Raw genomic sequence first — 26,953 nt, 5'->3', positions numbered from 1 at the left:
TCAGCAAAGAAGATGTCAAACACATAATGCCATGTCTACACCTAGAAGGGTTTTAAAAAAAAAAAAAAAAACACTATGATCCTGCTCTAATACGTCGGGACTAAATAATTACGTCCAAAGCAGCATGTTTGTAGAAAAAAAAAGAAAAAAAAACTTCCACAGCCAGCCGCATTAATTTATTTTAGGTACGTACATTCATTACAATACGTGAAAAAAAATGGACTATAATACCCCCATCCTTCGCATGTTTTCTTCAATTTGAAGCACTGAAAGTCTTTAAATAAATGGAAACAAAAAGGCACCTGTCCAATTTACACCAAATATAAACGCTGGTCTCGTGTGTGACGTAGGGACAAAGTTAAATCTTAGGTTATCAGTGTCCACATGAAGGCACCACAAACGCAGAATTCGCACATCTTCACTTTTGACAGTTTTAAGAACCCTCGTTTAAATGTGCCTATGTGTGTGGATGATAGGCCAAACCGTAGAAAAATTTCTTTTTGCCAAATACCCTGCTATAGACTTCATAATGGTATTGATGGGACATTGGGCATGGGCCGATCCGTCAAAGCTGACCAAGTGAAAACACAGCTTTTTACGTTGAAAATTCTTGTGAATAAATGTGTAAATCCTTCAATTCTATATAGATATGGACGTAAAACAGTCTCGATTTGAGGTTAAAAGCAAAAAAAAAAACAAAAAAAAACGGGCAGTTAGCATTTATTTTATGTAAATACTGCAAACTATGATGCCAATGCCGTAGTGGCTAATTTCTCCCATTGATTTTTTTTTTTTTTTTCACGTTTCAAAATGCATGCATGGTACGAAAAATATGACCTTGAATCCTCGAACTAATCACTCCTGAGACAATCCTTCCTGTTTGTATGCGGTACAGCTTTTGAACTTTTATCCTAAATCCGTGAAATCCCTGCATGTGTCGCTGCGACCGACTGCAAATACCTGAAGCGGATTGTGGGATGGGCCCCCTGCTTGAAGGCGTTGCGCAACGGCTGGCCGAATTGACCTGTCAATACAATTATGAAGTCTATGAGCCTGCTACGTGTAGATATGCCCTTTTGCCTCAACTGGACTTTAATTGCGGGGAGTTCCTTAACGCAAATTTGCTGCTTACTTAGCAGCCGGCAGCAGAATAATGGCAACAAATTGCAATATATATTTAAAAAAAAAAAAAAGATGGACAACAAACTATAGTTCTGTGAACGGTACAGAAAGAACATAATAAAATCAGAACGTTGGAAGTTTCGAAACGGTGGAAGCTATCATGTACATTACTCGGTGCAATTTTGCTTGTGTTTGTGAAAACATCTGTTAGGAACCCAAAAACGAAGACCGACAATTAAAGTTACTATCAGTTATCCTCTACCAAAAATTAGAATTGCATATTTGATACCAGTAGTATTGAACACAAAAGTTGGGAAATTTATTTTCACAGTATGTCATCACTAATATTATTACAAAACCACACCGATTCATAATAGACAACATTTAGGATAGACCAGGAGAACACTGAGACACCTGACCCCTATAGGGTTATCGTGGGAGGTCATTGAGTGCTGGGATGGCAGATGGGACAAAGCGAGCCCGTCTCCATCTCAGGGTCCGGTATCTGCGACCAGAGGGCAGCAATGTGAGGTGAGAGGATGGCCCGGGTCGTTGATTACTGACAGTATAAGGCGTGTGACTTCTCTGTAGAGCAGATCTTTGAGGTTGGGTGTGGGGTGTTTAATTATCTTGGATGCAGTGTGACATATTTGTGATCAGTTTGTTCCTGTTGGTGGTGGACAGGATATAAAAACGGGGGAAATTACAGAGAAGGATGCACCTCTCGAAGGATGGGTAGGAGAACGCTATCAAACAGCAGCGACAGGAGATGGGGGCGGGGCAACAGAATGTCTGATACTGTAATCATCAAGCGCCGCTTGGTCGCATATATATGACGAAACACGTTTTCGTTAGCCACACTTTCGACACAGTTACTATTCGCATTAAAAAATTGTAATGCAATATGATTCGTCATTGATTATCTTGATAGACTGTTATAGGTCACAACTCAATATATGACTTTACAAGTGTTTTTCTTAGGTGCGTGGTGATAGATATTTACATAGTGTCAAATATGAAGCTACAAGACCAAAATGTCGTCTGATAATGTGATCCGATAGTCCGGCAACGTGTGATTAAATGACAAAGGTTGACATTTTTAACATTTTTGGGTCTTTTCATTTTTGTTATAGTGTATAAGTCATGCGACTCTGCTAAATTCGCCTGATTTTTTTCCACAGCTCAAGTTCACGACGAAGCTAAAGTTAGCATGCCTTCTGTCAGTCTCAGTCGGTCCAAGAAGCATCAGTAAACGACGGTTCAACATCAGGAAGGATGATCATGTTGGCGAGTAAACGTTTGCTCTACTGTTTGAAACATAGAGGTCCGTGGACGTGTTTGCGCAAGAACGTCACAAAATGGTCACCTGTTGGGGCAGCTTTCAATGGCAAACCCCACACCAGACTGGAAATGTTTGAGAAAAGTGTGGTGAGTAGTGTGTTTATTTGGCATTTATCTGAATCCTTCAGGTGACAATGTGTGTTTCTTTCATGTGTAATTGTAAGGCAGTGTTCAGTTTATTTTATTATTAGTGGCTAACCGAGTAAGCCGTGAGATGCACTCGTTCAGGTTCAAATCTACACTATAATTCAACGTGAGGAAACGTCATGAATAATCAATTCTAGTACAGAATAAGGTAATATGGACCTACTGTGGTTAGGAATTCTCAGTTGCGGGAATGGTTAACTGTTTCATTATGTACATCAATTATGATGGTGAAGTGCTTGAAACATGAATAATTTTACTTGCAATATATGATTTCAGGGTTTGTTTGGTGTGCCAGAGCTGAGTTCACCAGCAGGATTTCAGGTGGCAACACAGACGGCTCTAAAGAACACACAGCTACTGGTTGAAAAGGTCTGTTCCTCTACTCCAGGGGTGGAGACTGTCACAGCTTTTGATCAGCTCTCAGATGGCCTTTGCAAAGTGGCAGACCTGGTAAGTTTATCACCAAGTATCATCTCAGACAGACACGGTGAAATAGCCGTAAAGTTATTCAAACCAAAATTACAAAAGGCAATGATGTGATTTTAAATGTTTATACCTTTTTGGGAATTTATTTATTTTTTTGCCTAACGCCAAACAAAATGGAGGGGGTGATAATCACACTAGGTCCCTCCCATCCCATTCTTGAAGTAAGAGAAATAATTAAAAAAAAAAATAATAATTTTTTAAAATTTTTTTCGTAAGAATATGTGCAAATGGCTTAGAAAGGAATGTCGCTTTTGTGAAAGTACTCTTTATTTGCGCATTTCCTATTAAATTATCACTTGAATATTAATCAATTTCAGATCATAATATGAGCTGTTAAGGTTGATGTCTATTGTTAAAGACTGTTTTACATCGTAGCCTCTCCAACTCTCATTGACTTGTCAGGGAATTGTAAATTTGTGGTAGTGCCATTCATTCATTATAAGTGATATGGATGAATTTGAAATAAGTTAATTTTTTAAATGTTCGGAGCAATAAACGTGAATGAGTTTTCCTAGATTATTTATATTTATCAGTGTGATACAATCGTGGAAAATATTTTAACACTGTTTTGTGTTTTTGTTTACACTTTACATAACATCACTGCATCAATGGAATAGGACTTTGTCATAGATGTCTGCGCTGTATATTCCATTGTCCTTTTATTATTAACATCAACTTCCGTAGTAAGTTCCATTTGCAATATCTGGTGATCATCCTACTTATTGCTTTATTGTCTCATTTAATCAAAAATTGTTTTCTCATTTATGTGGTGGCATCACATAAACAGAACTAATTTTCTCACGTCGTCGTGGACGGCGGCAGGTCAGTTTTGAGCGTTTTGTGAAACTTAAGTCATTTAATTTTAGATGAATTCCATATTGTAGAACTGCTACAGGTTCTATTGTGTTCAAAATTAGTGGTTCCATTTACTCCTGCCGATCTTCAGAATACCAGAAGAATGCAATAATCATCATTTGAATGAGTTATATTTAACATAAAAGTGTGCTCCCATTTCCAGGCGGATTTTGTTAAAGTGGCACATCCGGATCCCAAGTATCGCGAGGCGGCAGAGAAGACCTGCATTGATATAGGCACCGTTGTCGAGAAGTAAGAGTTCTACACGTTCTATGAATTTTAGTCAATTGGATTATTGTTAAACCGTGTTGATTATATTTCAGATTGAACACCAATGTGAAGCTATGCAAGAGTTTAAAAAAACTGCTGGACAACCCAGACCTTTTGGCTCAGTTGGACCCAGATACAAGGTGCATTATTCCAATAGCTCTCAAATCATGTGCCTCTTGATAGGGATGTCCTGATTGCATGCTGCGTCCGAGTCACCTGATTTTGAGAATCCGCCGATACAGAGTCCCGATCCAATACGGGGGAGGTGTTTGTCTTTTTAATTTTTTTTTTTTTTTAAAAACATTTGAACTAAAGTTCCAAACATGTTACATTACTGTACTGTTTACTGTACTTCCTCGTCGGCATTTTCTGGAGTAAAACTATATATTTTTGTTTCCTTTGGCAATGCCATTGTATTTCTGAATTGTTACTTTTTAGTCATTAAAAAATATTATTCATTTAGTTATTTTTAAATAGAAAAACCCGATCTTTTTCACCCGATTCTGATCCTCTGAAAAATGGACCGATCGGCCTGATTTCCGATCACATGATTGGATTGGGGACACCCCTGCCTCTTGAATATGAACAATTCAAATACAAATTTTAGTTCAAATAGTACATAGGAATTGAAATAATTTCCTATGGAAAAAGAACTCGCTGTCAATCAATGTCCTTGTTCTCCATTTTTGAAATGTGCCATTAGTACATGTCCCAATGTCATCTGAAATCAATATTGTCTTAAATGCCTATTATTGTCTTTGCAGGAGAGTCGCAGAGTTATTCATGTTTGACTTCGAAATCAGCGGGATTCATCTGGATGATAAACTGGTGAGCAAATGCTGCATGTGATAAATCATCCACCTCGTCATTAGAATATTCATACATGTCGTTTCTCCATTTTGTAGAGGAAAGAAGCGGTAGCTCTCCACGTAAAGCTTTTGGATTTAAACAATGAATTCCTGGTTGGCTCTCACATGCCTAACAGAATCGCAAGATCTGCTATTCCCGAACATCTTCAATTGCACTTTGCCAGCTCAGGAAGTTTCTTAGAAGTTGGGGGATTACACGCAGACTCACCGGATGATCTGGTGCGTGCCCATGAGGAGAACATTACTCTTATTTTTCAGCAGGTGGCGTCTTTGCATCACAACTCATTCAAGAAATTTCTTCAGGCCTTGTCGAAATGACTACACATTGGGTTTTTTTGCATGTGATGTCTCTATTTTACAATGGAAATATTTCACTTGTAATCATAAAATAATTTTCAGTCAAATAGAACTAGCTGCACACTAGATCATGGATGAGTGGTTGGCATGCATGAAGTCGAATACGGAATTCCTGTGTGGGGTTTGCACATTCTTCTCTACTTGCCTGGGTTTTCTCCATGTACCATGGTTTAAACATCCCAAAAATGTACATGCTAGGTTAGTTGAACACTCAAAATTGTCCAAAGGTTTGAATGTGCGTGGTTGTTTGTCTAATTGTGCCCTGCGATTGATTGGCAACCAGTTCAGGGTGGACCCTGCCTCCTGCCCCATAGTTTGTTTGGATAGGCTCTTGGCCACTTGTGAAATGTGGTACAAATAATGGAAGAAAGATTTCCACAACCATTTATGATAATTATACAAATACATTTTAAATTGCATGCAATGAAAGTTAATATGTTCTGCCTCCAAGGAACTATGGCGACCAAGTAAAAACAGTATGCATTTAATATGTAATATTAAAATACATTCAAACTGTAAACACTATTATGAATCATATGTTATGATTATATTAAATTCTTAATGCCATTCAAGAGTTTTTTTTTTTTTTTTTTTTTAACTCTTTAATGATCGTCTGTCATGTAATTGCTTCGCCCAAAGACAAATTATGTGCCAAGGGGAAATATAATTTATATTATGTAAGGACTTGTTTTAATAATTTCTCTTGTCAATATTGCACACTTGTAGGTACGTGAAATAGCCTACAGGATTTACCTATATCCTAACGCAGATCTGATGGAGTGTCTGGAGGAGCTTTTGAGATGCAGACACAAGTTGGCCACACTGGTGGGATATGAGTCCTATGGCCACAGAGCATTAAAGGGAACGATGGCAACCACACCAGGTTGAGTCATATCCTCGTGTTGTTTACAGGAGTTATAATAATTGGTTAATCCCTCCCGGAAGAGTCTTTAACTTTTTAATAGGGACAGCATGAAAAAAGCCTTCCGGTAAAAAGATTAAGTGTACTGTAATTCTTTGTAATCTGTAAACATACAAGTTCCTCAGGTATTTTGAGTTTTGGAAATGATCATTATTTAATTGTTTTGTTATACTGTTTCTGTTTTTTTCTAATTGCAGAAACGGTGATGAGGTTTCTTCAGCTGTTAACAGACCAGCTGTCAGACAGGTACAGTTTGAGAAGGAAGCTATAGAAATGTTTAGATAATTCATAGTTATTACATAGTTAACAATTAGGATAAGCGGTACCCATAATAGATTGATAATTTAATTGAAGTGTTCAGTACTGTACTTTTAAATGGTTTTTATTTGTACCCTGTAATTGGCTGGGAACCAGTGCACCCGCCTCCCACCCAGAGTCATTTGGGAAAGGCTCCAGCACCTCCAGAACCCATTAATGTGCTCTGCATACATGACTGTCAACAAGAACACGAAATTAATTGTAATTACATTCATCTTTGTGAGTGGTTTTCCCTTGGGATTTATACAATATGTATTGATTTGTTAGTTCTGAATTGTTTGCTGACGTTTATCTAATTGTATTCCGACCCTCAATGCCTCAGATCACATAGGCAGACTTTAATTATTCAAGCTTTTGATTTTTATTTGGTCTCTATTACTTTCAATATAACAGAACAGAAAAGGACTTCAAGATGATGAGCAACATGAAGAAAAAACTTAACCCTCGGAATTCTGTGCGTAACCTTCTTTTCCTTTTACTGCTATATCCCATTTTAAAGTGTATGGCTACAAGAACTCTTGTTGTTTTGACAGGAGCTTATGCCGTGGGATCATCCTTTCCTCAGTGGAGTTTTGCGTGCTGAAAGGTGAGCAAGGAAACATACCGTGTCATGTCATTTTTCACTCCATTCCATTTTTTCTAGGTTACTTATTCCAAAATGGTTGGGACTTACGGGTTTGGGTTGCATTGTTGTGGAAGTACTTACTCATAAATTTTATTGTGTTCCAAAGTTTTTGAAAATTCCCCTATTCCAGCTATTATTTGTATTTATATGCACTTTGGATTGATGTGAACAGGAAGTTGCTGTCTTTTGAGTGTCGTTCTTTTATACTGGAAATCTGGTTGTCCTCTGTGGTTGATCTGCTATTTAAAATTTAGGTTAAATTATGTTGTAAGTCAGGGATGCCCAAGTCTGGTCCTCGAGATCATCTATCCAGTTGTTTTCCATGTCTCCCTCCGTTATATAGGATCCTTTAAGAGGCTGGATAGGTGATCTCGAGGGCCGGACTTGGGCACCCCTGTTGTATGCAAGTATTTTCCTGGAGCTGCCTTTTATTTACCACAAAAGAAAAGATGTGTGTGCCATAAAGGCTGCATTCAAACTGCAGGCATATCTGATTCCAATCGGATTCCTCCTCAAATCTGATTTTTAGGGCTGACAGTTCACACTATTTTTAGCAAGTTTACAAATCAAATCTGGGCCTGTTCAAACTGAGCCACATTATTGACACACCGGACAGGTTGCTGGAGCAACGAAGACATCATCCCGTATAGATTTACGTCACGGACAGTCAAACCATTTGAGCTGTTTAGACTGAGTAGATCTGAGTAGATTGTCCAGATCTGATAATAATCTACAGGCGTATGTGGTTTTAATCAGTCTTGCAAAAATCAGATGTCTGCTTTGTTGCTGTTCAGTGTTCAGACTAAAAGTGAGCCAGTCCGTTCCAATCTAGATTGTCTGAAAATCGGATTTTGGTTGCCAGTATGACCGAGGAAGGAGGAAAGTAAAGGAAAGTAGGATTATATTGTTGTAATTTAGAGCTCCAGCCTAGGGGATAACATATCGTACATAGATAGATGCTGCTTTTCTAATGACATTCAGCATTTAAATAAATACTTTGGAGTGACAGAAATGTATTGTGAATTTTAAACCGTGAAGACAGTTGTTAACAGGCCTTCAAAATTTCAACAGACTCGGGGGGAAAAAAAAAAGAAAATGTACGAAATGTATTTCTGTGTGGTTCAATGAGCCGATTCCAAATTTAACAAGACAGTCATCTTGGATTTGTGTCTTGCTTCTTTTGTTTTTGGTAATGGTACAGGTACAACATTGAACCCAGTCTGTACAGTCCCTACTTTTCTCTCGGGGCCTGCATGGAAGGTTTGAATATCCTCTTCTCTCGGCTTTATGGTGTTTCCCTCATGCCTGAGCACCCGAGTGCTGGGGAGGTGTGGAGTGATGACGTGCGCAAATTGGTAATGCAGTTTTCCGAGTGGTAATGACAAGTTGTTGCCTGATGTTAATAAACTTACCACAGGTGTATTTTTGTCATATTTTAAATTTCCAGGCTGTGGTTCATGAAACAGAGGGGTTACTTGGATATATCTACTGTGACTTTTTCCAACGGCAAGACAAACCTCATCAGGTAAGCATACACACCCTCAGTCTTTTTGTGTCCTCTTTACTGTCATCACCTCCATCATATTGAAACCTCCCCTCCTCCCACCAGTTTGCAATTGTATAGTTATGTCTTTAATTATCAAAACAATAATGATAAAAACAATAATGTCTTCAATGAAGTAGTTAACCAACAAATGGACAAGCAGTTTCAATGAGGATTTTTTTAATGCTTGCACTGTGCTGCTTTACCATGTTTTTGTGATTTTCCGAGTGATGTGTGGATGTCACTTGCTTTTGAACAGAGATCAGCTTCTTTATTCGTCTTTGTTTTGTAGCCATTTATTATAAACCAACGCCTTGTTTTTTCTGAGTACCTGCTGGAAATTACATAAATTGTAGCTTGTCACAATGTTGTCAGACAAATGAATAAACAATTATTATTTTATTTACCTATTTTGTTAGCAGTTCAACATTTGGGGGGGGGGGGTTCACTAGTGCTAATCTAGGATGTTGTTGTTTTATCTTGGAGTTTGATTTGGATTTGTCACATAATGAATCCTGGCTGTTTGGGGGAGCAAAAGGTAACAAAACAAGAAGCATTGCTGCCTTCATTCTTTTCCGCACACAGGACTGTCACTTCACCATCCGTGGTGGTCGGTGGTGCCAGGAAACTGGTACATATCAGCTACCTGTTGTGGTTTTGATGCTGAGCCTGCCCCACCCCACCAGAAGTGCACCTACCTTGCTTTCCCCTGGAATGATGGAGAATCTCTTCCATGAGATGGGCCACGCCATGCATTCAATGCTGGGACGCACTCGTTACCAGCATGTTACTGGTGAGCTCAGCGGGTGTGATTACTTAAAGAATTCATACTACGTATAGGTAAATACTGTAATTAGAAATACTTGCATGGGTGAACCAAAGACAAAAGTTGTAGGAAAGACACGAAGAAATGTCAATTTAAGTTATTTTATTGTTACAGTAGTTTGCATTACAGGACACAACATTTCATGTGTTTTCAAATATTGGTCTGTGACTGCAATAATAAACACACTTTTAAAGGCACCATTTTAGTTACAGGTTTGGTCTTGTATTATTATGTAATGAATGACGTTTTTGTGCTCTATTGTTTTCTTTCCTCCCCATACTGTGTTTTTCGATCATCTAGGAACTAGGTGTGCAACAGATTTTGCAGAAGTTCCCTCTATTCTTATGGAGTACTTTGCCTCCGACTATCGAGTCGTCAGCCAGTTTGCACGTCATTATGAAACTGGACAGGTACACTTTAACCAAGTGCACAATGCAAGTTTTAACTACAAAAATAGTCGATAGTTCTACCATATGTTTCATTGTGCTTAAGTACAAGGGGGGGGGAGATGAAGAAATCCTTTGACTTCAAAGCAATGTAAAGTATGTGAATGCAATGTGAAATTTTAAATGAAATGTTACTTCTCTGCAAAACACTACTTTGCATTTTAAACATAAATATAAACAAGCTGAGATTGAAAGACTATAAAACACCTATCTTCCATACAAAAAATAAAACGTATAGCTTGAAATTGAATAATTGCTGAAATTAAATGCAAAATAAACAGTCAAAACAATGGATGTCCTGAGCCGATCACATGCCCCCCCCACACACACACACACACACAAACAAATATGTACGTGTTTTAAATTTTGAATGACATTACAGTATATTGCAATAGGCAGTTTCAATGAAAAGCTCTACCTTTGGCCAAATTCCTACTGCATAGCGTTCATATTACCACCTGTAATCAAGACGTTTCGATAAATGTTGTACTATATTTCAATATCTCACCAGCCTCTGCCAGAGAGCATGGTGACCCGCCTATGTGAATCCAAGAAGGTGTGCGGTGCTGCAGACACCCAACTTCAGGTACTCCCAAACATGTAAACTCGCTATTACGAGTCAACATGTACTCTGGTTATTTGAGTCAGGCAAATCCACCTTTTAATGTAATTATTGTCACTTTAAACCTTATTTAATTGTATTTATTTATTTGCATTCTCTTCAGCACAGTAATTTGTTACATATATTGTTAACAAACACTCTGCTCTACTGCAGTATTTTATTTCTTGGTTTACTATTAATCAAGTAAACTCATTGTCTCTGGGCAGATTTTCTATGCAGCGTTGGACCAGATTTACCATGGCAAACCCCAAAATCACACTACCACTGAAATCCTGCAGGAGATGCAGCAAAGGTTCTACGGCTTGCCTTATACACCTAATACAGTACGGTTCCATTTTTCACTATGCTATTTGGTGCCAATGCTTTTTTTTTTTCGAGCTGTTCAAGCAATCAATCAATTAATTAACCTCCCACAGGAAATTTTGTCCTTTAATCTAGAATCTTAATTACTTACCTTACTCAAAATATATAATTATGTGGGAGAACTCGATCAGAAACACTCCTTGTCACTGTTAATTCGTCAGGTGTCCTGATGCTTTCGTCCGGATTGTTTAGTTGTGCTACATTGTAGTGAAACAAACTGTACTAAGGAGTCATTGTGCAGCCTTTTGATGTATTCTTATATGGCCCTAGCACAGTTTAATATATAAAATTTCTTCTTCTTTTTTTCCCCCTGGTAAAACCACATAGAATATCTTTGAAAAAAGCTCTCTCTAGGGAAATATATTATGGGGACAATGAATGGCCTTCATTCATTATTTGGTTGGGCTATAATTTTGTGCATCGTGAAAACAGATTTAAGTGTGGCACTAGCTTTGCAGTATTTCGGTGCCTGGTTAGAATTTCTTCACCCACTCTCCAGCTTGTCCCTCGCTTCTTTTTCAGCAGCTTCCCCACATAGTATTTTTTTTTTTTTTTTATTGTAATGTGTTTCCCTCTTTTCAACCTGCACTGAAAGCTCTAGCAGACTTTTTCCTCAGCCAACTGCAAAAGAATTGTTTTCCCAGTTTCAGCTGGTCTGAATAATTGCTGTGCCTCACTCCTATGGATGAGATCAGTGGAGTCTTTGGATTGCAAAAAGGTAGAGCACTATCAATGTAATCTAGGGAGAAAAAAATGTCCACTTTTTTTTAGGCAAATATTGTTAAGTATAAGGGTGTTTGGATGGAAAATTTCCTGAAGTTAGTTGTTTTAATGTGCCATTCTCAGCACTTTTGTCTCTCATTCTTCTGCAGGATGAGGTCAGGTAGCGAGGGCTAGTTTTACAATATTGTCAGCTCCTGGTGGGATGTGAAGCCTACCTGAACCTATCACTGAATTAAACTGAATCGGTATTTGCTGCTTGTGTGTCATTGTCCAACCCCAGTCATGAACACGATAGTTTTGCGTATAGCTCTCGAGTCCCTACTCTTACATATCAATTAGGTATTGAAAGGGAAGAAAGTACAGTAATGTATTTGCTCTCACCACTGCCTCAAGTACAAACTCATCACTGGATGTGTGCAAAGAAAGTGAAAGCAGGTTTTAGAACATCCAATCCCTCGTGAATTTATTTCTTTACCTCTCATGTTCAGCTGCTTCAACACTGAATGGGGTAGGATAGAAATTAGGGAGAATATCGTACCACCTCCCTCTGTGTTTCATTCTTAATTCAAACCTCAACATCAATTTTCCTCATGAGCTCACATATTTTTCTTATGTACATGTTTTCAACCTCAGATTTTTCATTTTGGTTTAGGCGAGTTCAATATTCCTTAAAAAAACCCACTAAAGTTGCACCGATACCGATACCAGTATCGGCAGGGGCGCCAATCCGGCCCGAATTGGTGGTATCGGTATCAACAAGTACCAACATTTAGGGCGCCGATACCATCTACTGGCATCACTTGGACGCAAATGTACTGTCCTCCCCACGTGAGCTAACTTCCCAAATCCCGATGCATGACACTTGTATGTCTTTATCCCGTAATTACCAAACGAAATTAACACCGTCGTCTTCAATGTTAAGGATGTAAACTACAACGCATGTCCGCGATAATAAGCTGCTCATCTAACATGGCATTCACAAACGATTAGCATGCGTAAGCTAACGCCTGTGTTTGTAACGCCGATGGGATCAGAAAGATTAAGACCGTGGGAGACTAAGCAAACTCATGGTTTCATGATGAACAATGAGTGGCAAATTAAGAGCGCCGTACTTCAAACTCCTTCTGTTTATGAAAGTCGAATGTCATATGCTGGTGTTGTGCAGTAATGAGCAGAAGTGACTTCTGTGGCCAGAAAACACTAGCGGCGCAGCGTGCACACTAGATATCATCAAATAGCAACTTAGATGTCCTATGTTAGATCCCATGCCAACTCTCGCGCGCACACACTAGATATCATCAAATAGAAACCTAGATGTGCTGCATTAGGTCCCATGCCATTAGCTGCATGAGCCCAGAGCAACGCGTAGTCCATATACTGGACTGTCTCAGAAAATTAGAATACACAATATTCTAATTTTTTGAGACAGTCCTGTGTATATATACAGGACTGTCTCAGGAAATTAGAATACACAATATATATATGTATATATATTCCTGACTGTCTCAGGAAATTAGAATATTGTGTATTCTAATTTCCTGAGACAGTCCTGTATATATACACAGGACTGTCTCAAAAAATTAGAATATTGTGTATTCTAATTTTCTGAGACAGTCCAGTACTACATTGATGAATTAGAAACCGCCATGGCATGACTGAATGGAAGTTAAGCAGGCCGAATCAATCCATACCAGTGACTATAGATAATGCTGCAAATACTGTTAATTCAGTACATGTTACAGATGGACTCGGACCACAAATAGGATGTTTTGCTTATATGGTAAATATAGCTGCTAAGAGAGCTGCAGCAATCAACAGTGTGCCCCACTTTACAAACAGTAAAGATTGTTCTCAGCACTTATATACAAAATTTCTTCAGCTCAGTAAGAAGTAAGCACATAAATATTATGCACTAAAATGCTTGTTTATATGATGGCACTGTTATTTTTGCTTGTTAGCAAATAAAAAAATAAAATAATAATAATAATAATAACAGTTTTATTTTCTATTTCAGAGCATTAAATGTATTGAATTGTATTGAAAATCGTACTGAACCGTGACTTAACTGTATCGTTGCATACCTTATACGTACATATATATATTTTTTTTTTGCAAATAGAGTGGTATCGGAATGGTATCGGTATCGGCAGACACTGCACAGCCAGGTATCTGTATCGGTATCGGGCCCAAAAAATGGTATCGGTGCAACACTAAAAACCACACACAAAAAAACATCAGTAGCATGCTTACACATAAAAATTAATGTATTGAAATAAAAACATTTTTTAATTCTTTTTGACTTGTGATTTAGATATGAAACCAGACTTCTAGCCATAATCACCAAAGGCACTATTGCATTTTGGCTGAGGTAGCAAATCGTTTCAAATTCTGATTTTGTTGGTGGTTTTATAAACTCCTGTGTTTCGCGAGTTATTTCAATTTGCGTGATTTAGACTGCTTCATCTCATGTAGGAAGGAATTTAATGCACGACCTTTTGTTTTTACACATTCTAATTATAATTTAAAGTTGTTGCTTTCCATTGTTTGTATTTTAAAATAATACATCGTGAGGAATAAGCGGCATGGAAAATGAATGAATGAATATACCCTATTAATCGAGGTGATGCAAAAATGTCAAAATAACTTAAAAGGGCCCCCAGGCAACTGAACACAGAATACACTTCTGTTCGGAATTTCCATGATTTGTCCTTTGAAAAGGAGCACCTTACTTGTGTTTTAATGTCAGAAGTTTGTTGGAGGGAAAAGTTAACGATATAATGACGGCAATAAAGACCATGGAAACAGTTTTCATTTTGTCTTGATCTTGATGTAGTGGTTTGTCATTTCAGCTGTGTTTCTCCCACAATTGCTTAGCATCTCATCAACATGTTATTTAATTAGATGTTATGTGAATTCACAGGCGTGGCAGCTGAGATTTAGCCATCTTATTGGTTATGGAGCCAAATACTATTCTTACCTCATGTCCCGAGCGGTGGCCTCCATGGTGTGGAAGCAGTGCTTCTTCCAGGATCCTTTAAATCGGTGAGTTAACAGTTTTTGCATTAAAATTTCACTCCAACAATGACTAAAGCCCCATTACTGCTCATATGTTTGTCAGGGACATGGGTGAGCGTTACCGCCGAGAGATGCTAGCCCATGGAGGAGCTAAAGAGCCCATGTTGATGGTAGAAGGTAACGCGCACACGCACTCACACTATATCCGCTAAATTAGAGTGCCACTTTCTCAATGAAATTAAACATGGTTACTCAGTGTTCAAGAAGTACATTTAAGGACAGCCATAGATTCCATTTTCCATCTAGTAGTTAAGAAAACTAATAATGCACTAGGCTTTGGGCATCCACCCACAGAATACTTTTTGTTGGTTTAGTTTAGCAATACTTCTGCACCCAATCCCCCTCAAAAATATTAGATCAGCAGCAAAGGTAATAACAACAATGGGATGAGGATTTGGCTGCCATTTCAGAGGCAAGGAGCTGACCTGGCTACAGCTGCAAACAGGTGGGAGCAGTGTTGAAAGAGGGCAGAGGAGACCCTTTAGGAAAATTTTAAAGTATGACTCCCAAGCATCTGTTGATGCTCCCGCTCTTAACTCCCTACTCACGTCTTTTTGAGTGTCCTGTCCTGACATGCCTTTACGAGAGGACGCAGGGAATGAGCCTTTTATACTGACATGAAGCAGAACAAAAAAAAAACAAATGTGCTTAAATGTCCATCCCTGGTCATTAGTTGGCAATGGCTTTCTGTAGAACAAATGTAAACACGTAAATAATGTATTCTTCTATCTAGGTTGTATCCAAATTTAGTTAAAATTTGTTTGTATATAAAATAAATTACTATATATTTAAAGAGCATACGACACCAGAAAAAAAGTCTTAAATGGCATTATTATGTGAATTAGAATCATATTTTGAGACGATTCGACCATATACAACAATTTAGCAAAGCGCAGATGACGAGAAATTAGTCTTTTAATCTGCCGGTTAGCCACGCCTACAATTATAGGGCTTTAGCGTCCCCAACAGGTGGATGACGTCAGCGGTAGACTAGGCTCATCGGTTTTACTATTCAGCCCATTGAGGGGGAATTGTTCAGAACGAGGAAAACGAGACGAAGAGAGCTGCAAAATGTCATTGTTTCAGTCTCTCTACTCCCAATATTTTTACAGGATATTCTTTTTATCCAAGTATTTTCCCCAATAGCTATATAAATGGCTTGAGAAGGACCAGTCAGCCCGTCGAGGGGGAACTATTCACAATGAGGAAAACGCGACGATGAGAGCGGCAAAATGTCATTGTTTCTGTCTCTTTACTTCTATATTTTTACAGGATATTCTTTTTATCCAAGTATTTTTCCCCAATAGCTATATAAATGGCTTGAGAAGGACCAGTCAGCCCGTCGAGGGGGAACTATTCACAATGAGGAAAACGCGACGAAGAGAGCGGCAAAATGTCATTGTTTCTGTCTCTTTACTTCAATATTTTTACAGGATATTCTTTTTACCCAAGTACTTTCCCCAATTGCTAAATAACTGGCATGGTCATGACAAATAACTTGTGCTAAATGGAATATAAAATAATAAAAATCCATTTATTCAAGACGACATGGCAAAATTACTCCATAATGGTCAAAACAGTCGACTTTACCTTTACTGTCACACCTGCCGAACGATATTTTATGACACCAAAATCGGACATATGTCATTTCCCTTCCCCGGCTTCGGAGAATGTAAACAGACCAGAAGGAGTGACAGCTAGCCGACATGCTAACCCGAACCGAAGGATGTTTCAAAGTCTTCGAAGTGGAAAATCACACATAACTAGCCTGGATTATTTGACATGACGACCCGGTTGTCGAGTTTCTTTGCGGATCGGCAAACCGCCCGGCGGAGAGCAATTTACAATTCGTTCCCTGGAGGAGGGTGGCTGGAATTGTTGTGTAGCTAACGTGCTAACAGCTAACTGCTAATGAGCGTGAGGATAGCTTTTTACATGCCTATCAATGATCAAACGTAAGTAGTCCTTTATTTAAAGGAATTTTATAGTGTTTACTTTGTAATCACTGTATTCGTATTTGACATAATACAAAACAAGATGTTTACTCACTTCCTTGTAAGTCCAATGGTCCCACAGTAAATATCCACGGTGAATGGGAACCTTTTGAAACTCCAAAAAGGCGCATACGCCTCTCCCGCATACAGAATGATTTTTCTGCAGCCGTTTGGCTGGCGTGATGCAAAAAATAAAAGTATTAATCCGCAAAATGAGCTGAATCCTTCGTCCTCATACGCAACAGTACACTGTAGCGTGAAGAGGACGTCTTCTACCGTACACGTCACAGCGCCCTCCTCCTCAATGCGAGACCGAAGCCGGAAGTCACTCATTTTCCTGGCGCGGGATTCAAAAAACTAAATAAATATAGCGATCGCTTCCACACACATCCAAGCGGTCCATATCATTCAGGAGCATAAAATACCGCGTGTATTATGAAATAAACATGCTTTTTCGTGTCACAAGCACTTTAAAGTAGTAAATCATGCGGCAGAACACATTTTAGAAAATGGCAGTTGTTATTGCACGTTGCATTATCTCAGTCCATGACACACCACGATGCTGCAGGGTAAACGTTATTGCATAGCTGAATCCATAAACAAAGCAACAAATGTACAATTCTTTTCCTTAAAAAAAAAAAAAAGAGATTAAATTATCAAACTGAGCAGCACTGGATTTAACTTATTTTTGGAAGTTAGCACTGATGGTTATGACTGCTTCATTTTCATGGACTTTATCATAGTAAATTGACACTAAATTACACTTTCAAATTTCCTGTAATCTAAGCTTGCAATGTGTGTTAAACTGCTAAATACAGAGCACAGCATGCCAAAACATACCCACAACCTCTGTAAATGTCTCAGCTGCCAACACTAGTGATCATGAGATTTTTAAGAGACAAGCCTTGGTCCTGGAAGGAAATTTCATCAAAGTCATCAAACCCAGTAGTTTTTGTTGTTCTTGTTTTGTTTTGTTTTATTTTGTGGGTAGTTCAACGTTTGCAGTGAGTTATTGGAAGTTATGAGTCATTCATTTCTTTTATCCTATCCAACGGAATCCTCACCCTCAATTGTCATCTTTTGTATTGAAATATTTTGCTGTTCAAAGTAAGGTCAACGGTTTTATTTCAAGTATCAGGTGTTTACCATGGGAGAATGACAAAGTAACTGAGGAAAACACAAAGGTCACTGGAGACTGAAAAGGAGACCCAATCCAGATCAACATTATCCTTTCATACAAAAGGGCCTGTAAGTCGAGTTCCCTAACTTTCCCTTTAGCAAAGCGTCAGAGAGGGAGTGCCATTGAAGAGGACCGGCTCATCGAGCCTCAGCATGAGTACGCAGTTCCCTGTCCTGCCTGCTGGCTTTTTTCCACCAGGTACAGTGTTGAAATTCAAACCAACTGAGAGGCAAGGAGACAGCGTAGGAGGGGGCTAAAAAGGAAAAAATGGGTGATCAACTGGTTAAACTGACCTTTTATTGTGGCTACAGAGAGAGCCTTTCATGCCCTTGGACTTCTCCCATAGCCTTGACCAGTGAGTGCCAGAAAGTCAAGACTGATAGGTCTCAAGTCAATTTGCAAGTCCTACTCTTTTAGTTTTAAGAATGACACCTTGTAAAGCACTTAGGCTTTCAATGTTTTTGGTATCAACAATGATTCGAAGCTTCAGGGCTTTACTGGAAGAAAGAACAACGGCTAAAATGAAATTACAGCAGCTGCTTCATCATTTTACAAAAGCACTCGTGCAAAACATTGTTTCATACAGGAACGTGTGGGGGAAAAAACTAACAACAGGCATGTTAGTGAATAGATGTGCTCATGTTTTTTTTCTTGCTTGAAAATTAGTCAAACAAAAAAACATTTGCTTGTGACTGGATGCAGTCCTTCACCCAAGAGACAGGGTTGACCCTTGCCGTTTTACACCTCAGTAGCTGTGAAGTTGTTGGAAAAATTTGTTTTTCTGTCCTACTTTTCAATTGCGCTTCTGATAGCAATAACGCTAAATGATAACTCTGGCTACAATTCTGCCACCGGCATACATGAGTAATATGATTGGATTGGCTAAATGATAACTCTGGCTACAATTCTGCCACCGGCATGCATATATAATATAATTGGATTGGCAGCTTTTGTTTTGTGTCATCAGATGCGATACCAGCCGTGTGGAGATTTGTGGGACTGTTCGATGTGTTTATGCGGACTACAAGTGAGGGATTTTGGCTGACAAGTGGACAGCACGCACCCTGCATACATAGCGCCAGGGAGAGACAGAATGTTCGTTAAGATTAACATATTTACCTTTTTGTTTTCATGGAAAAAGCAAGTCTCTTCAAGTCCAAGGGCTCCCGTCCAAGTGAAGTCACAAGTCATTGTTCATTCCAAGTCTTGGTGCAAGTCTTTTAACATGAAGTCATATGACTGAGTCCACATCTCTAGTGGGTGCAGAAAGTGGATGAACATCATCATATGAGTAGATTACATATAAAAAGTCTACACGTCTATTAAATGCCCTATTTTGTGGTAGAATAAAATTAAAACACAGTAGGGGTGTCCTGATCGCATATTTTTGCACCCAAGTCAGAGTCACCTGATTTTGAGAATCTGCTGATACCGAATCCAGATCAAATACCATTTTTTTTCTTTAACAAAAGTTCCAAACATGTCACAGTATTTCGGAGCTCTTCCTCTTTTTCCGGGACTGTTACAGAGAATAAAACATATATAAGTTTGATTCTTATGGCAGTTCAATTTTATTACAGGATTATTTTTATTTTTTAGCTCTTAAAAATAAAAAAATATATATGTGTACTGCCAAAACACTGCGTTTCCTTGTCCGCTGCCCAACAGCCAGCTAACATTTTATGTCCTCCGATAAAACACAAGGCTTGGTCTTTTCTTGTTTTTATATTAAGTAGTTTAAGTTTGTGAAACTGTAACAAATAAACATGCATTCATTCAACACAACTGCACAATACATGCCGGTATACAAATACCATGTAGACATCGCACTCCACTTGAGGTAAAAGCTATAAGTATAGGTTAGCTTCCATACATCAGTAATAATTTCGTTCATGTAGATTTTCCCCATAAACACAGATATACTGCATATTAACAGGTTGGTAAATATGTAAAATACTTAGACATATAGTTTTCAAGGCAGAAACGTAACAGAATGCACTCAACAACGTCAGTGCGACCGACAGGCTGTGTACTGTAAAAGTGAATGAGCATGTTCCAAACTGTCACACGGTGGATGCGGTGAATTATTATGACAACAAGGTGGCAGTAACGGACTGTAAAATGTTAATTGACTCTAAACCATGGCAACTCTAGCCAGCACAACAGTTTTAGAAAAAAAAAATTATATAAGGCATAAATTAAAAACCTGATCCTTTTCACACGATTCTGATCCAGTGAAAAATGGCCTGATCGGCCCGATTTCTGATCACGTGAACAAATCGGGACATCCCTAGAACACTGACCGCTAAGTTTTTAAAGTTTATTTACAGGTATGTAATGTATTTTCCCTGTGGCCAAAAAGTGAAATTTTTGTTTGAATAGTAAATGGTGTTATACTTATATAGCACTTTTCCACCTTTCAAGGCGCTTTACACTATCTCGCCATCCACCTACTGGTGACGCAGCACCAGGAGCAACGTGGGGTTCAGTTTCTTGCTCAAGGACACTTAGACGAGCTCATCAGGGCGGAGATTTGAATCCACAACCTCTGGGTTGGGGGACAACTACTCTACCACTGAGCCACACCACCCCACATGCTGCCATTTCTGATGGAATGTGACTGCTATATTTTCTCCACTTAATAATGCCCGTTTCCATGGTTTAGGTATTGACTTGGATTTTGCTGAAGCTGCACACAGACTACTTTTCATTGTGTCAAAGTCTCATTTTGTCAGTGTTGTCCCATGAAAAGATATACTTTATAATTTGCAGAAATGCGAGGTGTGTACTCACTTTTGTGATACACTGTAAATCTCCTACTAACCGCTCGTAAAACTGGAATGATGCTTTTTCATTCAAAACATCCCCTGGACACAATGAGAAGGAGTCATTTTGGTTCTTTAGCTTTGCTGAGCAGCAAAAGGAATTTTGAGATTTGCATCTCACAGATGTAGTTCAAAACATTCTGTGTGGGTGCGCTTGCCTGCGTGCATAGGCTTGAAGCAGGTTATATGTGGTCAATTTCTACCTTAAAAGCATTATATTGCTCAACATTATTTTACATTGAGCTCATTGTACTGTTGTTTTGTCTTCTCACACACCCATTTGCTCCCCCTAGCAATCCAATCAGATCCTCCTGAGTGTTGTTATGGCTCTGAGGTTATGTTGGCATTTTCCCTCAAACACTCCCAGAGATCTGGGCTGAGAAAGGTTGGACTAGGAAGTGGTGTTGGACTGGTTCAGTTTAATGTTTTACTCCCACAATTCAGTATGGCACACTGTGGCATACGACAACATTGTGACAGTAAGAAAAATTAACATAAAATGTTTTAGTTACAGTATGTGTTTCAATGGTCTACACATTGTCAAAATAAGTGCTAAATGTTAATATATATTATGTGCTAATAATAATATAGTCACCCCCGGCCCTTGCCATAATAAAAAGACTTATTAAAACATTTTCAACTTATATTTAATTGAGTAGACGACAAAGAAAACTTATTAGAAACTTTCCTGATTTTATTATTTGGCAAATATTTACTCATTTTAAATTTGATGCCTGGAGCGCGTTCCTGAAAAGCTGCGAATTAGGCATGTTTACTCCTGTTGCTTCACTTTTTCTTTTAACCACAATGAATAAACGTCTAGAAATTGAGGATGCACTTTTGGTTGAATTCCTCCCATTTTTGCTCGATTATAAAACTTGTCCGGAACTTTTGTTGTCATATTTTCCACTTCGTAATGTGCTAGACATTGCCAATACGAAATTGTTTGAGGTGTGTTTTTTTTTTATGCACAGACCAATAGGTCAGACCATTCAATATTGGTTCTTTGTTTGTTTTTTTCTCCAGATTCTCTGAATATTTTAATGACATTGGAGATGATGATGAAATTAATCAATTCTTTGCAATTGTATGAAACGGGTATTTTTCTTTTTTTTTGCTCACACAGTTGTTCACAAAGTGGTTAACCTCTTTTGGTGATGCTCCTTTTGTACACCCTATCATGACACCCACCTGTTACCATATAATCTGTTCACCTTTTGACATTTCCAAACGGGTGAAAGGGTTTTTATTGTTTAATTACTCAACATTCCAAGTCTTTGGTTGCACCTCAGCTTTTTTGGAATGTGTTTCAGGAAGTGTTGTCCCGATCTGATATGCGTTATCAGTATCGGCGACCGATACGGCTACTTTTGGAGTATCGGACCGTTTTTATTCGGCACATTTCCCAAGATCAGATCCAATCCAGTATTCATGTGTGTTTTCATTATTGCCGCTCTTTTTGGCTGCTGTTAAGATAGTAAAAAGGGCATTGTGGCATATGTCTAAATGGCAGTCCTCGAGGAGGTACCACTGTAATACAAAACAAATGACTTATCATTTACTGGTTTCATTTTTTTGATTGCACTATTTTTTCTTGTCTAAAAATATAGGCATTGGATCATCGTCGGATCTGTACCAGCAAAACACAGCTTGAAAAAATCGTATCGGAAGTAAAATCTGTATCAGAAGTTATGGACATTTTTAGTTTCAGGCATCGGATTCAAAATGACGAGAGTATTTGAAAACCCACAATAACAGCAATCAGTTTGACTCCCCTCAGCTGTAAACATAATGAGGACAAACTCTTTAGCGGACTGGATAGATCTATGGAAAACACCAATTGAAACAACAACCCTTGGTAGATCAGTTGGGTCTTCATTTTCTAAGGAGATCACTGGCAGCAATTGATACGGAGCAATGTCAATTATAAAGGAATTGATCCTTTCATGTGGCTGCCTTGGGCGGTGGTGAATGTTCCTCTGGGAGCTGGACTCGTGCGATCTCAACATGTCAGGGATCCAGACGTTGTGTATCATCTTGTAGCCAGAGGGCAGGGCAGGACGGCGGCTCAGTAATAGGAGACAAGCGCCATTTCAGTTTGTGATAACCCGTGAGCATAAGCATGGTGTGTGTCTGGATGGTTCACCCTGTGAACATTTTTGCATTTCCAGTCATGCGTGCTTGTGTAGACATGGATGTGTGTGTGCGCGCGTGTGTGGCCCATGCAGGAAACCCAGCCAGGGAGGTGGTGCAGTTAGAGCCTCTATTTACATTGGCATATCCGCAGGGGAAAATGAAGCAACTTCAAAGTGAATGTCCTACTGAAGTTTAAAGCCAGCAATGGGAGTGTTCCACGCATGACCTGTCTTACAAATGTACAAAACACACACCGCACTGGTTTACTCTATAGTATAATAACAACTGTCAACTGTCTCATAAAGGGCATGTGTTTGAGTTCATTTGTTTTACTACACTTTTTGTTCTGGAAGAAGGATTTTTTTTTTTATAGGCAAGCCAACTAACTTTTTTCCCTTTGACTTCTGAGGCTAATCTAAACACCTACACGCTCACCTTATCGCCTGAAGCGTGTCAGTGTGTTATAACGTCAAAGAATGGTGGGGTGCGCACTAAGAGCAAACTGGTAATATTGTTACATGTGTATTTTTTTAAGGATTAGAACAAAAATCAACCTGTCGATATACCTTAAATCCTTTAGTCCACGTTAACAAAAGAATGCAGGCAGTCTTTTTGGGGTAGCTGAAGCAATCTACCAAAAAAAAAAAAAAAAAGTCAAAAGGAATATTGTAGCTGTAATTTCAATATTTAGTCAAATATATACATAACATATTTGGATATAAGATTTTTTTCTATAATTCACTTTAATTGCATACATTAAAACTGATGAGGACTGTATACTTCACTAAAAACAAACAAACAAAAATCTTTATTGGATGACGCTACAATAAAAATGCATTTTGTTGTAAAGTGGTCAGTGCACAGCATGCATGGGACAGTAAATCTACTCTAATAACGTAACCTTGTATCCCATCTACCGTAATTTTCAGACTATAAGGCGCACCTGTGTATAAGCCCCCACCCACCAAATTTCACACGAAAACGACATTTGTTCATAGATAAGCCGCACCCGACTATAAGCTGCATCTGTTCTCACTGTATTGAGATATTTATTTACACTAGGGGTGTCAAACGATTAAAATTTTGAATCGAGTTAATAACAGCTTAAAAATTAATTAATCGTAATTAATCGCAATTCAAACCATCTATAAAATATGCCATATTTTTCTGTAAATTGTTGTTGGAGTGGAAAGGTAAGACACAAGATGGATATATACATTCAACACACGGTACATAAGTACTGTATTTGTTTATTATAACAGTAAATCACAACAAGATGGCATTACCATTATTAACATTGTTAAAGCGATCCATGGATAGAAAGACTTGTAGTTCTTAAAAGATAAATGTTAGTACAAGTTATAGAAATTTTATTTTAAAACCCCTCTTAATCTTTTCGTTTTAATAAAATTTGTAAAATTTTCTATCAAAAAATAAACTAATAGCCCGCCATTGTTGATGTCAATAATTACTTACACAATGCTCATGGGTGCTGAAGCCTATAAAATCAGTCGCACCCAAGCGCCAGCAGAGGACGACAAAACTCCGAAAAACACAACAAGTACACATTTCACTGTGCTGTCATTTTAATCTGTTTGAGCAGGGCATTTGTGCGTTAATTGCGTCAAATATTTTAACGTGATTCATTTAAAAAATTAATTACCGCCTGTTAACGCGCTAATTTTGACAGCCCTAATTTACACCAAAAGATATTAACCGGTAACACTTTATTTGACAGCAGCATCATGAGACTGTCATAAGACCGTCATAATTATGACATGACATTATCATTAATTAATGCTTATGACGGATGTCATTTAGTTTCATCCGGCAAATTATCTCACTTTCGAATGGATGTGACAAAATTTGCAGGATGACACTTAATGACATCTGTCATAAGCATTCATTAATGCCCATGACAGTGTCATGTCATAATTATGACTGTCTTATGACAGTCTTATGACACTGCTGTCAAATAAAATGTTATCTATTCACCCAAATAAATCAACAAATAAGCTGCACTGCAATATAAACCGCAGGGTTCAAAATGAGGGGGCAAAAGTAGTGGCTTATTGTCCAAAAATTATGGTAAATGGCTGGCAACTAAAGAAAGTATGCCTAATAGGTGAAAAAGTGTGGCTCCCCACCACAATGCACAGTTTTCCTTTCCTATCACTGTTACATATTCATCATAGATTTCTCTGTCCATATAATGTGAATCAAGAACTGTTAAGACTTTAAAACTTATTATTACAAATGAAATAACTTGACTCATTGTCTAATCCTAAACACTCTTGGGTGTGTTTGTTCTTGGTACAGGTATGCTTCATAGGCGACCCACCATAGAGGACTTTGTGGAGGCACTGGTGTCAGAGCTACAGCCAAACTTTGAAACATTCATCATGGACTCTGAGAGTTGAAAGGTTTTTTTTTTTTTTTTTTGGGCTTGAAGAAGAAATTGTATGAAATGCATACCACATGTGGGGATACTTTAGGCCTTTTTAACTAACCTTCAATTATTAAAGAACTTTTTATGTTGGAACTTTTTCATCTTTTCCCTATCCTATGAAAAGTAGAGGTGGCAAAGGTATTCATACTTTTACAACTGTTTGTTTGATCTATATTTTTCTATAGGAAGACAATCTTTTGAGATATCAGGAAAAGGGCTGACTAAATGCTCTTGTTGTATTTGGTTCCCCTACCCCTACTTCAGATAGAAAGAGTTTGAAATCCCCAAGACACCTTGATCCCTTTAGCCGCCGGCCAGTGATATTAGCGCCTGATGCTAGGTCACGCTAAAGCCGTACCGACATGTGAGCTTGTGCTAGGCTTCCAAGTAGCTGGCATTTACACTTTCATATGGTTGTTAGCAGCTAAGGTGGTATTGCAGCTACTTCCTGTCCTGTCACCAGTCACCTATTAGCATTGAATGGTTCCACATTGCAGGCAAGCAAAACTAAGTGGTCACTGAAGGTGGCAGCAAGCAGAGAAAGTATATTTTCAGCTAACTTTATTTTAGGTTTTTCTGAAGTGCTCTACCGCTCATTTACTATGGTTGATTGCGTTCATTCATGCATGCTTTCTGAATATGGAATAAAACTGTAGTCTCTGTAGAAAACCCATTTTGCACTTAGGAACTTTACATATTCTAATTTGAGATACACCATCCATCCATCCATCATCTTCCGCTTGTTCCGGGGTCGGGTCGTGGGGGAAGCAGCTTTAACAGAGAAGCCCAGACTTCCCTCTCCCCTGCCACTTTAACCAGCTCCTCCGGTAGGATACCAAAGCGTTCCCAGGCCAGCCGACAGTCTCTCCAGCGTGACCTGGGTCATCCCCGAGGCCTCCCGCCGGTGGGACATGCCCAGAACACCTCTCCTATGCGGAGGAAACTAATTTCGGCGGCTTGTATCTGAGATCTTGTTCTTTCGGTCACGATCCACAGCTCATACCCATAGGTGAGGGTAGGAACGTAGATCAACTGGTAAATCGAGAGCTTCGCCTTTCGGCTCAGCTCCTTCACCACTATGGACCGGTGCAGCGTCTGCATTACTGCAGACGCTGCACCAATCCGCCTGTCAATCTCCCGCTCCCTCCTACCCTCACGCGTGAACAAGACCCCAAAATACTTGAACTCCTCCACTTGGGGCAGGGTCTCATCCCCGACCCAGAGAGGGCACTCCACCCTTTTCTGACTGAGGACCATGGTCTCGGATTTTGAGGTGCTGATCTTTATCCCAACCGCTTCACACTCAGCTGCGAACCTCTCCAGTGAGAGTTGGAGGTCACAGCTTGATGAAGCCAACAGCACCACATCATCTGCAAAAAGCAGAGAGTCAGTGCTGAGGTCACCAAACCGGACCCCCTCAACGCTTCGGCTGCGCCTAGAAATTCTGTCCATAAAAATT

The 26,953-nt window shown here is 38.8% G+C and overlaps 1 protein-coding gene across 1 annotated transcript; it reads left to right on the top strand.

Annotated features, from left to right (window-relative positions):
- The first annotated feature begins 144 nt into the window (after positions 1 to 144).
- On the top strand, positions 145 to 25,593 carry LOC130917266 (mitochondrial intermediate peptidase-like). The gene is made up of 20 exons (XM_057838505.1): positions 145 to 2,211; positions 2,304 to 2,550; positions 2,887 to 3,060; positions 4,115 to 4,203; positions 4,275 to 4,361; positions 4,986 to 5,049; positions 5,127 to 5,309; positions 6,174 to 6,330; positions 6,567 to 6,615; positions 7,081 to 7,141; positions 7,221 to 7,273; positions 8,514 to 8,667; positions 8,760 to 8,837; positions 9,441 to 9,648; positions 9,982 to 10,091; positions 10,639 to 10,713; positions 10,956 to 11,072; positions 14,756 to 14,877; positions 14,954 to 15,027; positions 25,365 to 25,593. The coding sequence occupies exons 2-20, from the start codon at positions 2,398 to 2,400 to the stop codon at positions 25,463 to 25,465; spliced, it is 2,109 nt and encodes a 702-aa protein (XP_057694488.1). The 5' UTR covers positions 145 to 2,211; positions 2,304 to 2,397; the 3' UTR covers positions 25,466 to 25,593.
- Positions 25,594 to 26,953: the final 1,360 nt, after the last annotated feature.

The sequence above is a fragment of the Corythoichthys intestinalis genome, chromosome 6, assembly GCF_030265065.1.
Source record: "Corythoichthys intestinalis isolate RoL2023-P3 chromosome 6, ASM3026506v1, whole genome shotgun sequence".
Classification (NCBI taxonomy): Eukaryota; Metazoa; Chordata; class Actinopteri; order Syngnathiformes; family Syngnathidae; genus Corythoichthys; species Corythoichthys intestinalis.
Note: the sequence above shows the minus strand (reverse complement) of the source record. Positions and strands in the feature narration are given on the sequence as shown.